General features: G+C 35.4%; 1 protein-coding gene across 5 annotated transcripts in view; it reads right to left on the bottom strand.

The window, feature by feature from the left end:
* uvrag (UV radiation resistance associated gene) overlaps positions 1 to 15,660 on the bottom strand; it is a 230,272-nt gene that overhangs the window by 121,441 nt on the left and 93,171 nt on the right. For all 5 annotated transcript variants that reach the window (XR_012385850.1, XR_012385849.1, NM_201069.1 and 2 more), the window contains 3 exon segments: positions 12,395 to 12,479; positions 5,546 to 5,633; positions 5,158 to 5,218 (listed from right to left, as the gene is read on the bottom strand). Coding sequence is in view for 3 of the 5 variants with exons in the window: in NM_201069.1 (NP_957363.1) it covers positions 5,158 to 5,218; positions 5,546 to 5,633; positions 12,395 to 12,479 (234 nt within the window). In the remaining 2 variants the exon portion in view is untranslated.

Genomic DNA, 15,660 nt, shown 5'->3' on the forward strand with positions numbered 1-15,660 from the left:
GAATCACAAACTCACTAAATATGCTTAAAAATTATCATAGTTTTGCAATGATTCTGAATAGAAAATAAATAATTTTTTAATATGTTAATTGTTTAACTTTATTTACAAAAATATTTAATTTGGATATAATATTTTTTAATGGACTGAATTAATGATTCAATGACTCATTAAGTCGCTAGTTTTTTATTACTGTATGAATCAGCATTTTTAACAAGTCATTTAATGGCGGACAAACGGATGAAATGAATGACAGACAAAACAACAAAACAAATGAGAGAACAAACCATAAAAAACAGATATAGCTTTGATAGATTGACAGAATGATAGACAGAAAAAAAGAAAAATAAAACATACTATAAAAGAACAAGAGATGGATTGGTTTGTGTGATTAAATTCTGTGATTGACTTGGATCGTATTAGATCGGGGATTGGATGAAGTGAATGGAGCAGACTGAATGGATTGGACGGATTGAATGTATTGGATTGGATTGGATTGGATTGGATTGGATTGATGGATTGGATGGATGTACTGGATTTAATTGGATTTGATTGGGATGGGTGGATGGATGGATGGATTAGAGTGGATTGAAGTAAATGAATGGATAGGTTGGAATAGATGGATAGGTAGATGGATGAATGGATGGATGGATGGATGGATGGAAGGATGGATGGATGGATGTGGATGTATTTGGATGGTTGGATGGATGGGTTGACAAGATGGATTGGATGGATGTAATTGATTGGATGCATAAATGGATGGATTGGATGGATTTACTGAATTAGGGTGGATGGATTGGAGTGAGTGGATGGATGGATGGATGGATGGATGGATGAATGGATGGATGGATTTGAATAGATGAATGGACGAATTTGGATGGATGAATGGATGGATTGCATTTATGGATTGGATGCATGGGTAGGCTGGATAGATTGAATGGATGTATCGGATTGTATGGATGGATGGATGGATGGATGGATGGATGGATGGATGGATGAATGGATGGATGGATGGATGGATGGATAGGATGGGTAAATTGGCGGATGGATAGGATAGATTAGATTGGATTGAATTTAATGGGTGGATGGATTAAATGGGTGGATGGATGGATGATGGATGGATTGATTGGATGTATAGATTGTATGACAAATGATGCATAGAACAATATAACAACTGATAGAAGAAATTTAAAAAAAATAATTACAGAGTGCTAAATGAATGGATGAATGGATGGATTGATGGATGATGGATGGATGGATGGAAGGATGGATGGATGCAAAAATGATTGACAGATGGATAATAGATGGATGGATCAATTAAACAACATAGAGGAATAGATGAATGGACGAATTTGGATGGATGAATGGATGGATTGCATTTATGGATTGGATGCATGGGTAGGCTGGATAGATTGAATGGATGTATCGGATTGGATGGATGGATGGATGGATGGATGGATGGATGGATGGATGGATGAATGGATGGATGGATGGATGGATGGATGGATAGGATGGGTAAATTGGCGGATGGATAGGATAGATTAGTCTGGATTGAATTTAATGGGTGGATGGATTAAATGGGTGGATGGATGGATGGATGGATGGATGGATGGATTGATTGGATGTATAGATTGTATGACAAATGATGCATAGAACAATATAACAACTGATAGAAGAAATTTAAAAAAAATAATTACAGAGTGCTAAATGAATGGATGAATGGATGGATTGATGGATGATGGATGGATGGATGGAAGGATGGAAGGATGCAAAAATGATTGACAGATGGATAATAGATGGATGGATCAATTAAACAACATAGAGGTTCAGCAAATAATTTAGTCATAAGTTTATGCAGGCACTGTAATAATAAAGCAACTTTCATGTGTACAAATAGTTTTTTTGTTTGTGTTTTTTAAATATGCCAAGTTAAAGCCACATGAATATGTGAACGCCGGCACATGCATGTATGTGAATATGTGTGTCCTTGCGTGCATGGTTCAACCTGGCTCCCATTAACCTCTTGCTTCCTTTGAAGTCAAACCTCCCTGCCTGAAAAAAGCCAAACCTGATTCCCTGCGACACATACAGTGTTGCCTAAAGGACACATGGGAAATGAGATGAATAACAGCCAGCACAACAAAGGACATCACTTGTGGGCATCAAACACAATTCACTCCCCCTATTAAAAAACCCATAAGCCTAACTATAGGGATGTGGGAGATGAATGCCCTAATAAAATCCTTTTCTCTTCTACAATGTGAGAAGTCAGAAGGTCCAACCACGGGTTTGTGCTGAATAACTGGCTTGCTCAAAACCACAAGCTGAAGGCTTTCCTGATCAGAACAGCATGATTGATTGATGGCCTGGAGCCTGTGATCTACAGCCAGACTGAAGAAGGCCAGAAATGAAGGGAATTTCAGCCAGTCGAGCGGAACCGACCAGAGGTTCAAGATGAGTCTAGATCAGATTGTTGATGGGGGTTTTGGTCAATTCAGAGAGTGACAGCAAACCATGGTAATCAGCATCGTAAAAGCAGACACTTTTTAAAAATATTTTTTATTTATTACTTTTTTCTAATATTTATGGCTCTGCACAAATACAATTTTTGATCAACTGGCACTTTAAAGTTACTTGGTCATTTTTATTTGACTATTTGTTTTTTGCTGATATACATCATTGTATTGCAACCCAGGGTTAATCTAGTTAGCTGAATCTAAAAGCATAACATTTTAAGTTTGTTTGTTTTTTTATTTAGATGCTAATTGAAAGATTTTTTTATAAGTAACCAAAACATTTTTCCTTATTTTATTTTTCTTATTTTCACTTTGATTAAATGAAAGTAACATTATTTACATTTGTTTAAATAGAAAAGAACAAAAGAAAAAAATGACAGAAAATTTAACCTAAAACAGAAAATCTCAAAATAAACATCAATTTAAACTATCATTAAAAACCAAAACAGTTACTTAGTGCCATTAAAATAACATTGATATAGGACAGTAAATATTTATATGGATGGCTTGAATTGCGACCATTTTGAGCAATTGTGCCGTTTAATTTTTTTTTTCTAAAAACATACTGAATTGCTCTTCCCTGATGCATAGATCTTATATTGGTTCATATTAGCTGTCAATCACTCAATGCTTTCTGCTGTGAGAAGACAGGGAGCTTTTATGACCGTGGGATATGCAAACGGCTGAATTTTGAGGAAGACGCACTGAAAAGTAGGCTACACGGGTTTGCAAACCTAACTAAAGTTACAAATAATTGCACCAATGAAATTGATGCATGGATAGATGCATGGATGAATGGATGCATGGACGGAGAAAGACGCAATGAAAAGTAGGCTACAGAGGTTTGCAAACCCACCTAAAGTTACAAATAATGGTGGCGAGGGTATCGATGCATGGATGGATGCATGAATAGATGCATTAATGGATGGATGCATGGATGGATGGATGAATTGATGGAGGAAGACGCAATGAAAAGTAGTCTACACAGGTTTGCAAACCAACCTAAAGTTTTAAATAATGGCGCCGATGATATTGATGCATGGATGGATGCATAGATGCAAGGAGGAAGACGCACTGAAAAGTAGGCTACACAAGTTTGCAAACCCACCTCAAGTTACAAATAATGGTGTTGATGATATTGATGCATGGATGGATGGATGGATGGATGGATGGATGGATGGATGGATGGATGGATGGATGGATGGATGGATGGATGGATGGATGGATGGATGGATGGAAGGATGGATGGAAGGATGGATGGATGGATAGATGGAAGGATGGATGGATGGATGGATGGATGGATGGATGGATGAATGGATGGATGGAGGAAGATGCAATCAAATGTGAGCTACACAGGTTTGCAAACCCACCTCAAGTTACAAATAATGGTGCCAGTGATATCGATGCATTGATTAATGCATTGATGAATGCATGTATGGATGGATTGGTGGATGGATTGATGGAGGAAGATGCAATGAAAAGTAGGCTAGACAGGTTTTCAAACCCACCTTAAGTTACAAATAATGATATCAGTGATATCGATTCATGGATGGATTCATGAATGGATGCATGGATGGAAAATCTATGTAAAATCTAACACTATATACATCATCCCCAAAGAAGCTTGACTGCGGTAATTTAGTTATTATACAATTTGCAGTGGTACTCATTTATTTTTTTGTGGGTGCTCCTACATTTTTTCTGGTGCTCCTAAATTTTTTAAGTTGGGACCACCTGTGCTACCAAGTAAAAAGTTTCATTTCCAGCCCTGATATGAAATCTCACACACAAACACAGACATAGACAAGCTCATAAACTACAATTATGCAATTCAAACTTTTAAACTTCAATACAATTAACACATACATTTACTATTTATAAAAAAACACACACTCTAAAAGAACAATTTAAAAAAAAAATTTGCTAAATAAGTTACCTATGTGACATGTAGATTTAGTCGAACATTATTTTGGTTACATGTCAAGTAAATATTTCTTATTTTCAATTAGTTTACCTCAAAACAAAAATAACTTAAACTATTATTATATATAACATTGTTTCATTAAGAATATAAATATATAAAAACTACACAGACATTAAAAGAACAAAATACTAGGGCTGGGCTGATAAATTATATTGAATCGCAATAAAATGTATGTTAATAAAAATGATAAGCTCTAGACTTTTTTACTCCATATTGATCTAAGAGCCAATTACACAGCCGAAATGTGCAACAATGGGAATCTAAAAGTGTGTTCATATCTAATTTTCGGCCACCAAGATGAAGAGATTCAAGATGTATCGAATTTTCAAGATGTATCGAACACGATACATTTCGAGATTTATCAAATTTTCGCACACTGAAAATTTATCGGCCGAAAATATGTCATGCCATTAAATGGACGCTCCAATTTTTGTGGCTTCAGTCGTTGTTGGGGTCCTCTTTTAAATCTGGAAGCATTAACAACTTATATCAAAACATATATATCGTTATCGCACAATATGGAAAGTAATTATCAAGGTTACATCTTTGCCATATCACCTAGCCCTAAAAAATAAGATGACCAGAAACAAATATACAAACAGAAGCAGAAGCTTCTCATTAATGCAGAACTTATAATAAACTGCCAAGCTCCAAACTTACCTTGAAAGTCTTCAGAATTGGGCAATTTGACGCCACAAATCACATAATCGTTCTGATTGTTCTGCAAACAAAAAAAGGAAAGAGCAGAAGAGCAGCGGTGAGCACAGCATTCTGGAAACAAGCATCAGATCCTTCATTTGTTTGGCTGAGGACATTCTGGTCTGACTGCGGTTTTCTGCTCATTTTCTGTGGCTTTATTTTGTAAACTGATTTGACTGGCAGCAGGCACTGAACAGTAGTTCTAGATCGGCATGAAAGCCAGTAACGCCAGAGTCCACAAAGATCTCTGACCACGAACATTCCCAGCATGCCTCGCGTTCCAGCCATCAGCACAACACGAGATGGCTTGAAGTTGTGTGTGTGTGTGTGTATGGAGTTGAAGACTCACCACATCAATGGGATAAATGTAGGAAAGCTCTGATATGAGCTGCCGGCAGCGGAAGGTGAGCTGGGCTTTAGACTTTAGAAACAGCTCTCTGTTGAAGAACAAACACAAGAAATTCAAGTTTTTTTTTTTTTTTTTTTTTTTTTACAAAGTACTTTAATCAGCTGTAAACAGAGAAATTTATACAAAATGTTATTATACAAAAAACAACAATAATATTAAATAATCTGTATTTGACAGCCTTTATTTGATATTATCTTTATTCAAGATTGTTTATGGCATAAAACCAACTCTACGTTTATATAACAAATTAAATTAAAAATCATGTGTTAAATCTTTATTTCATACACTTTATGTGACATAATTTACTGTATATTTATATTAGGTATAACAGGCATACAATGTTAAATATTAATAATAATAATAATAATAATAATAATAATAATATTAATAATAATAATGTCAGAAAAATGTAAGATTAATCTAAAAATTGCATATATATTTTTTTTATTTTACACCAAATAATTATTCCAAAAAAATCACTTTACAATATTAATGGAGACATACAGTACATAATTATAAAGTAATTACAATCAATTAATATTACTCATATGTAATCTTTCAATTAAATAATAAATCTAAATTGTAAAATAAATATATATATATATATATATATATATATATATATATATATATATATATATATATATATATATATATATATATATATTAGGGATGTAACGGTATTGTAAATACCGTCATACCGCAATATTAAATTTTTTCGATATTACCGAAGTCGCATGACTCGGTAAAACTATAGGTCTTCTGAGAAAATTTGCTCAGGCGAATGAAGCAAACGGGAGGTAGCTGAAACTTCATTTCCCATCAGCCCCGGCATGGCCATAATCCTTTGCGGTCTGTTGTCGCTACAGATCCAGTAATGCGGAAATGGAGTGTGCTGCTAGTAGCGGAGATGAAAAAAAGATGGAAATGATCGAACCTAAAGCGGGTGTTGTCGCCGCACGCGTGCTGAATAGCGGTGCTGTCGCGCGCGTTCTGATCAGCTGTGTTGTGGCGCGCGTATTGAAAAAGCGCCGAGGGGGGGTTGAGCGCGCATACTCAAGAGAGGTGTTATCGCGCGCCTACTGAAGGGCTGGACTGGACGGAGGTTGTGTCGCGTCGCGGGGGCACTTTTGATCGTTTTGGAAGGGCATTTTCTATCCAAGACTAAAAAGGGCATGTGCACTGCACAGGTTGAGCCCTATGTGTGCACGTGCCTGCAAGTTGGGGAATACGACTAATAACAGTCATGGGGACTGCAGAAACACAGCACACTGTTCATATTGATGCAGACATTGACTTGTACCGCAAAGAGACCTCTATCTCACTCATGGTTTGTCTTCTCAAGTGGGGGAAAGACAATGCACAACGTTACCCCACTGCTGTCAACATGGACCAAGTCATATCTCTCTTGTCCCAGAAACCTCAGTCCCAAATGAGAGGGGTTTTTCTGTTGCAGGGGACATTGTAAATGCCCAGAAATACCAGCTTTTACCAGATTATAATTATATGATAATTTTCCTTTAAACCCATCTCTATCTAAGTGAGTGATTAAATGTTGAATGTGATGAGTTTTCAACAATACTAAATTGAAACTTAATTTTTTTTTACATGGTTTAATAATTTTTTGTTATTAAAATTGAAGTTCCTGTTTCAAAGCTAACAGATAGATGACTAATTTGTATGTCATTGACACTTTTGGCACTTTTTTGGAGTATTTTCAAAAGTTTTTTTTTTCCTGTAAATGATTCAATAAATACCGTACCGTGACATTCATACCGAGGTATTACCGTACCGTGAAATTCTGATACCGTTACATCCCTAATATATATATATATATATATATATATATATATATATATATATATATATATATATATATAAATAAGTGCACATAATATTTAAGGAAACCTGTGTGCTCACAAACTTGGGATCATTGTTTCAAAAACAATGATTCAGAAACTTGAAGCTAACCATTAAAAAAAACTCCAATGGCATTTGTGTATTTGATGTTGCTTGCTTTGATAATTACATTTATCTAAATTTTAAAAAATAATAATCTGACTTCAAGTGTGACTTCAGTTAAATACGCTTTGAAGCCAAAGAAAGTTAAAAAGAGAGAAGGGAGAAAAAGAAGAGGCAGAGGAATTGACTGCAATGTTTACATTAGTTTAGCTACAGGATGTTCTTTTTGCTAATGAAGCGCTGCACCATCTGTAATCTAGTATTAGTAAGAGCCGCTCAATATCATGACTGCCAAATCACCATGAACTTCCTCTGCTCTGACCCCATCATCACCTTCTTCAATATCATCTTCTTCACCTTATTATTACTCATAATCATCTTTGTCTTCTTCATTAAATTTTATATTATTATCATCATCAACTTCTTCGTCATCATTTTATTCATTATCATTATCATCATCCTCAATCATCATCTTCTACTTTATCATCATCATCCTCTTTTTCTTTTTAATCATCCTCTTCTTCATCATGGTCGTCATTCTTAAAGTCATCATCTTCATCACATTATAATTATTATTTTCATCATCATCATCCTCTTCTTCATCATCATCTACTTCATCATTGTCATTATCCTCTTGACCTTATTCATCATCATCTTCATCTTTGTATTCTTCATCATCAGCATCTTATTATTCATTATTATTATTATTCAACATTTTATCATCATCAACTTCTTCGTCATCTTATTATTCATTATCATCATCATCTTATTCATAATCATCTTCATCATCATATTACTATTATTCATATTCCCCATTTTCATTTCATCTCCATCTTCTTCATCATCAACTAATTATTAATCATCATAATCTTCATCATCCTCATCATCGTATAATGAATAGTTTTTATCATCTTCATCATGTTCATCATTTTCTTCATTATCATGATCATCAACATCTCCAGCTTCATCATCATCTTCGTCATCATCACATTTATCATATCATCAATTTCTGTATCTTATTATTCATAATCTTCATCTTATTCATAATCATAATCTGCATCATCATCATCATCATCATCATCATCATTATATTATTATTATTAATAATTTTAATATTGTTATTCATATTCACCATTTTCATCATTATCTCAATCTTCTTCATCATTTTCATCATCATCATATAATTAATATTCTTCATCATAATCTTTATCATAATCTCCATCTTCATCATCTTCTTCATCTTCATCATCATCACATTATTCATTTTATCATCAACAACCTCTTTGTCATCTCATTATTCATAATCATCTTCATCTTATTCATAGTCATCATCTTCATCGTCTTCTTATTCATTATAATAATCATCATTTTCATGAAATTAATATTCTTCATCATCATCTTCATCATATTCATAAATTTCTTTATCATCATCATCATCATCAGTCCTCCAGTGGTCCAGGCACATTTGTCAGGCGGGCAACACATCATTACCTCAGAATGGCCACAATAAACCCAAGATCTGTCTGGGTCTGCAAGTGCCAGGGGTTGAGAAAATGTTGACTTTTCATGTTGAGCGTTCAGCTACTGCGCTCTGCGACTCCAGGAGGAAGATGAAGAGTAATGATGGAGCGTAATGTGGTGTTCATTTACAGTCTCCAACAGGAAGGAAATAATGATGAGGTTTGAAGGATCGACCTTCCATGTGGGTCCAGCAGGCCTGCTCTACGCCACCACCCAAATCCCCATCCCACCACTGCTAAACTGTGAACATAACTAGAGCCGTCTTTACTGGAAGTGGCTCTCTAATGAGCCAAAAAAAGCAGGAGATGTGAATCTACACCCAGAGACAGCTGTCTGAATGTGTGTGGTTCCGGTGGCGGTCGTTTAAAAGGGATGAATTAATATGTGTATTTATTTAGATTTTTGAAATGTATTCCACATTTAAAGGATAATTTCAGACAATATTACATTTCTGTCTTCTGTTGAACACAAAAATGTTGAATGTGGAACTTCTATTTTTTTCCTACCATGGGTACTGGTTTTCAATATTACTGTAACATCAATTTTTTCTACTTCCAGTTTATCTGACCTTGTTAAGTGTGACGTCACGCGAAGCGGCTTCCGGGTGCAAGTGCTATATCAAACTGGATGGGGAGACTTATCAAATGGTAATAATAAACATTTAGAAAGCGATGTAATACTTTCCAAAATAATGTTTGCAATATATATGTCCATGCCTAATGTCCGATGGCCAGAAAGTGATTTTTTTTTATATAAATTGTTAAAATATTGGTGTCTGTGATGCAGTAAGTCCAGAGGCCGATGTATACACCATGATTTTAGATAAAATTTACTTTAATGAGTGATAGGACTAAAAAGTGGCCATGTCACCCTGCAGCCCAAGACCGGTTACTCACTGAAGCTAAGCAGGGCTGAGTCTGGTCAGTACCTGGATGGGAGACCACTAGGGAACACTAAGTTGCTGTTGTAAGTGGTGTTAGTGAGGCCAGCAGGGGGCGCTCAACCTGTGGTCTGTGTGAGTCCTAATGCCCCAGTAAAGTGAAGGGGACACTACAGTGTCAGTGGGCGCCGTCTTTCGGATGAGACGTTACACAGAGGTCCTGACTCTCTGTGGTCATTAAAAATCCCATGGCACCCTGCTCCCTCGTGTAAGAGCAGGGGTGTAACCGCGGTGTCCTGGCCAAATTCCCTCTATCGGCTCTTATGATCATGGCCTCCCAATCATCCTCTTTCACCGAATTGGCTCTATCACTGTCTCTCTACTCCACCAATCGCTAGTGTGTGGTAAGCGCACTGGCACCGTTGTCCTGTGACTGCCGTCGCATCCTCCAAGTGGATGCTGCACACTGGTGGAGGTGTGGAGAGACCCCCCCCCCCATGATTGTGAAACGCTTTGGGTGTATGGCCATACACAATAAATGCGCTATATAAATACACGTTACCTCACATTACAAGATACAAATATTTTGTCAATTCAAATGAGTAGCGGCTTGGACCCAGAAACAGTACTCCATACGTCACCGATACATTGCAACTTAACAAGTGGATTGCATGTCTCGACTATGTTGGGGATTGTGATTCAGCTTTGTACGCTTTTAACTTTGTAAATAGTGTTGTAAAGACTATTTTGTCAAATCTATTTAGTCGCTATTTTATTTATGTGAGGGTTTCTGCAGGTTTCACCATGTCAAATTTAAGACTATTAAGAGTGAAATTTCAGACTTATACAGGGCTATATGGCAAGAACTTTTTAATGGTCTGTGTGTGTTTCCGAAAACCATCGTCAATATGAAGATCACTAAAACTGAACCGTAAAAACAGGAGTTAAACATGATTGTGAAGGTGAAAGATTAATATTACTTGTATAATTAATCAGTATAAGTATCAGTGTGATACACTTAAGAAGAGAAAATCTTGAACATTTTTAAATATTCAATTTTAAGAAGCAAATTTTTAAAATATACATAAACTAATTTGAAAATTTGAGTGGACAAATTAATTTAATACCTGCTTCTGCAACAGAATAACTTTCACTCTCAGTCTGAAAAACATCTTCACACTTTCACTATGAAAACACTGGTGCACCGTGTGATCTCCATAGCACTCGTCGGAGCAAGCGGAGCTGCACATCCTGGTTTTCGTGGTTTGGTTTATTAATAGTTTTTTGGCATATAGACGTCTGTGACAGTAGTTTTTCCACTATGTGTTATCATATTTGTTATCATATTTGTCGTTCTGTTAGTGAAAGTAAACTTCGTTTTGCAGTATTTGCACACAGTTTGTGCTTGTCTGGTCATTTTACTCTGCCACCCCACCTCTTACTCGCCATGGATGCAGGTAAAGCGAGTTTGAGCCTGTAAACACAGCGCCCCCTTTGTTCAAAACATGTATCTCGACTCGATCAACATTTCTACCGGTTTGAATTGTCCCATATTTGAATCGATTTTCAATCAACTCACAGTGAACTAATGGAGCCTCGATGAAAAATGATACCAAATAAATTAAATGACAAATATTTTAATTTTATTGTATTATTATGTATTTGTATGCATATGTAAATGCAATCTGCTGACATTTATTAAGATGCAATTTATTTACCATGGAGGAAAAAAAAGATCAAGTGTTTTTTAAGGTTGCAGAAACAATCATTGTTGAAAACCAAAATTTATTATATTTTGAACACACAAAACGGAAATTCATGAATATTTTATAAATAATTGAATATTCTACAAAGTTAATCTGCAACTTTGCAGATGACAACATTAGCATTTAAGGGATAATTCAAACTTCTTTCTTCTGTTGAACATAAAAGTAGAATTATTTGATGAACGTTGGAAGTTGGCAACTTCTATAGTATTTTTTTCCTACCGTGGCTAACAGTTTTAAAATAAATTCACAATTTTGGAGGAGAAAAAAATACTAGCAACTATTCTTAAAAAGACTAATATCAATCTATAAGTCAGCATTACCAAAGTCTGTTGCAGTAGACAAGATCAAGAAACACCGTCAGACATTCAAAAAGCATTATTTCACAGGTCAACCCACTGTGTGTGACCCTCAGGTCCTGTCAAATCCATCAGCACTGGCACAACACCATCTGCCTAATGTCACACTGATCGAAAAATACATCCCGCATGGCCTCAAAAATGCTCAGAAAAAGCATCAGGATGAAAAAGAAGCCCGTTCTGCGGCCCATCATCTTTAATGCCAGACAGATGTGAGACCACTGGACTGGAGGCGAGGGAGAACGAGGGATGAAAACGAGAGAAGAGTGGGATGCATAATTGCAGGTTGACAAAAGCTCACCTTTTGGCGGTGCATTCCTTCTGCAGGTCGGTCAAAGTGGTGCGTTCAGACTCCAGATCCTGCTGTTTGGTGGATGACGCCTCTTCTGGAGAGACAGGTGGAGAGAAGAGAAGGAGGAGGTGAATAAACAGGTAGACTTATGTGTGTGTGTGTTTGTACAGGTGCGAAGGTGTGTCTCGTTTTGATGGCAGTCTATTAAATTGTACTGCCGCAAAATATAGTCTTTCATCATTGGAAGAACATTTCCTCTACAGGCGAAATAAAACTAATTGAGAACCGAAAAATGCTTGTAGGGTTTTTTTAAGTGAATGTAACTGCTCAGTGTAATAATAAAAAGAGACAAGACTGTATAATCAAAAACACTCCTTGAAACTTGAATTCTGTATGATTGGTAAGCAAGATAAGGCATGCTTAGATTACAAAATGTGTATAAAGATGTATTTTTATGATGTCATACTTGTTTATAATTGGACTTGAGCATGTTTGTTGGACATGTGGCCCTATGAACCTGTATAAAAGCGCACACACGCATAAAATAGTGTTCACATTTAACATTTGTACATGAATATGGAAGTTTAGAATTGTAATATTTTAACTAACGACAGTTGCAATGTTGAATCATTTTCACACTAATGCTAAAATGATTTGCACATTTTGTTGTTTGCTTTGACCTAAAAATTTATCAATTAAATTAATCAATCAACAACCTTATTTATATAGCACCGTTTTACAACCAGGAGGCTGTCCAAAAGTGCGTTATAATATTAAAACAAAATTACACAATAAAACACATATGATGGTAAGAACACAAGAGTCAATAAAACAATAAAACAGCATTTTATTAATGATTTCATTTATTATATCTTTAGAGAGAATTTATGGATCTGGAACAAAGGTAAAACAATACCTGCAGGCTATAAATATATACATCTATATAATATTTTATAGCCATATTTTCATTGACTTGTCATTTCATATTTGTCAATAAATATTCTATAATTATATTCTATAATGATAAATATTTTTTATATTATATATCAGGGTTTCTGCAGATTTCACAAAGACAAAATTAAGACCTCTTAAAATCATTATGAATTCAAGTTTAGGTTTATAAGGGTTTTTTCTAATGGCCAATGGAACATGTTTTTACCTGCCCCATTAAAATTCAAGCACATTTTTTTCAAACACATCAACATTTTTTTTAAGAAAGATAATGAAACCAAATTGGTAAATAAAGTAAAAAAAAAAAAAAAAAACTTTGGTTAAATGTTTACTTTTTATTTTTAGTTGTACAGATTGAGTAGCTTTACATGAACAAAGAAAAATTAAGATGTTTAAAATGATTTAAGTCCTTTAAGACCCTTTTAAGCCCTAAAATGTTGTTTTTGAAATTTAGGACATTTTAAACTTTTTAAGACCACGTGGACACCCTGGATCAATCGATCTATCTATCATGCATCCATCCATCCATCCATCCATCCATCTATCTGTCCATAAACACACACACACACACACACACACACACACACACACACACACACACACACACACACACACACATTTATATATATATATATATATATATATATATATATATATATATATATATATACATATATACATACATACATACATACATACATACATACATACATACACACACACACACACACACACACACACACACACACACACGCAAATGCACATTCAACATATAATAATAATCATAATTCCGGGTCTGCAACAATAAAATAAGCAATATATAATATGACAAAATTCAAACATTATAACTAACTAAATAACAAACATATTACACATAATGCACACGCTTTTGTTATATGGAAATATTGCATTAATAATCTTGCATTATACTTATACGTATCAACTTATAAGTATAAAATATGTGGCTCATTGGTTAGCACTGTCGCCTCACAGCAAGAAAGTCGCTGGTTCGAGCCTCGGCTGGGTCATTTGGCATTTCTGAGTTTGCATGTTCTCCCTGTGTTCATGCTACGGTTTCCCCCACAAGTCAAAAAACATGCGCTACAGGCAAATTGAATAAACTAAGTTGGCCGTAGTGTATGTGTGTAATTAAGTGTGTATGGATGTTTCCCAGTGATGAGTTGCAGCTGGAAGGGCATCTGCTGCCCAAAACATATGCTGGATAAGTTGGCGGTTCATTCCTCTGTGGTGACCACTGATAAATAAAGAGACTAAGCTATGAATGAATAAAATGAAAACGCTGAAATCAAAAGTAAGCTAAAAGTGTCCCGGATTGAACACACACCCTGAAACAGCTCAAAAAAATGCATATTAAAACCGTTAAATTATGAAGGTTTTAAAATAATATGGTCTCGGACTGACGTGCAGAAATCTGGCACTGCATGTTTGTGCACATTCAGTGGAAACGGAACAGTAAATCTCCATCTGATTTGCTGGAAAGAGATACACTCCGCCTAGATTAACAGGCTCGAAGGGTTTTGCTGATGGTGTTCAGACATTTTTCAACAATACAAGCCTGCATGGCCGCACCACCTTCATGTCATCAAAGCCATTTTTTTCACAGAAGGTATGAATGTGTACCAGCTGCAGAGGAATGCATATGTCAGCCCCACTTCTATGCAACACTGCTGTCTACCTTTTTGTTTCAGACATAATATCCATAGGAAAGAGAAAAGATTAAAAGTAGCCTGAAAGCTATAGAGATCAATGCGAGAGAAATAAAGAGAGGAGGAGATTTTAAATTCCCTCTGTAGACGGATCAAAAGAAGAACAGACAGAAAGTGTGGTGTGCCTCAGGTCTCTGTCTTAAAAATGGCACCTATAAATATTAATATATATATATATACTGAAAATATCTAACGTTCAAGGGTTTGGGGTTGGAAAGATTAAAGTTTTATTTAGCAAGAACATAAGATTAAAAGTGACAGTAAAGGCATTGATTTGTTTTGAACAGTTATGCATTTAGCCTCACGGGCTATCTGCTGACACACAGTATTACACCATTGCACTTTGTCTTGAGTTTGAGTCCTGGCTCATGGACCATTCCTGATCCTGTTTTTAATTATTTCCGACTGTCCAGCTACTGTCATAATTTAAAAAGTTGAATAATGGCAAAAAATAAAATATAAAAATGTATAAAAATATATTTATTTATTCATTTTCCTTCAGCTTAGTCCCTGATAGGGTCGCCACAGCGAATTGAACCACCAACTATTCCAACATACATTTCACGCAGTGAATTCACACACACACTCAAACACTAC

The sequence above is a fragment of the Danio rerio genome, chromosome 10, assembly GCF_049306965.1.
Source record: "Danio rerio strain Tuebingen ecotype United States chromosome 10, GRCz12tu, whole genome shotgun sequence".
Lineage (NCBI taxonomy): Eukaryota > Metazoa > Chordata > Actinopteri > Cypriniformes > Danionidae > Danio > Danio rerio.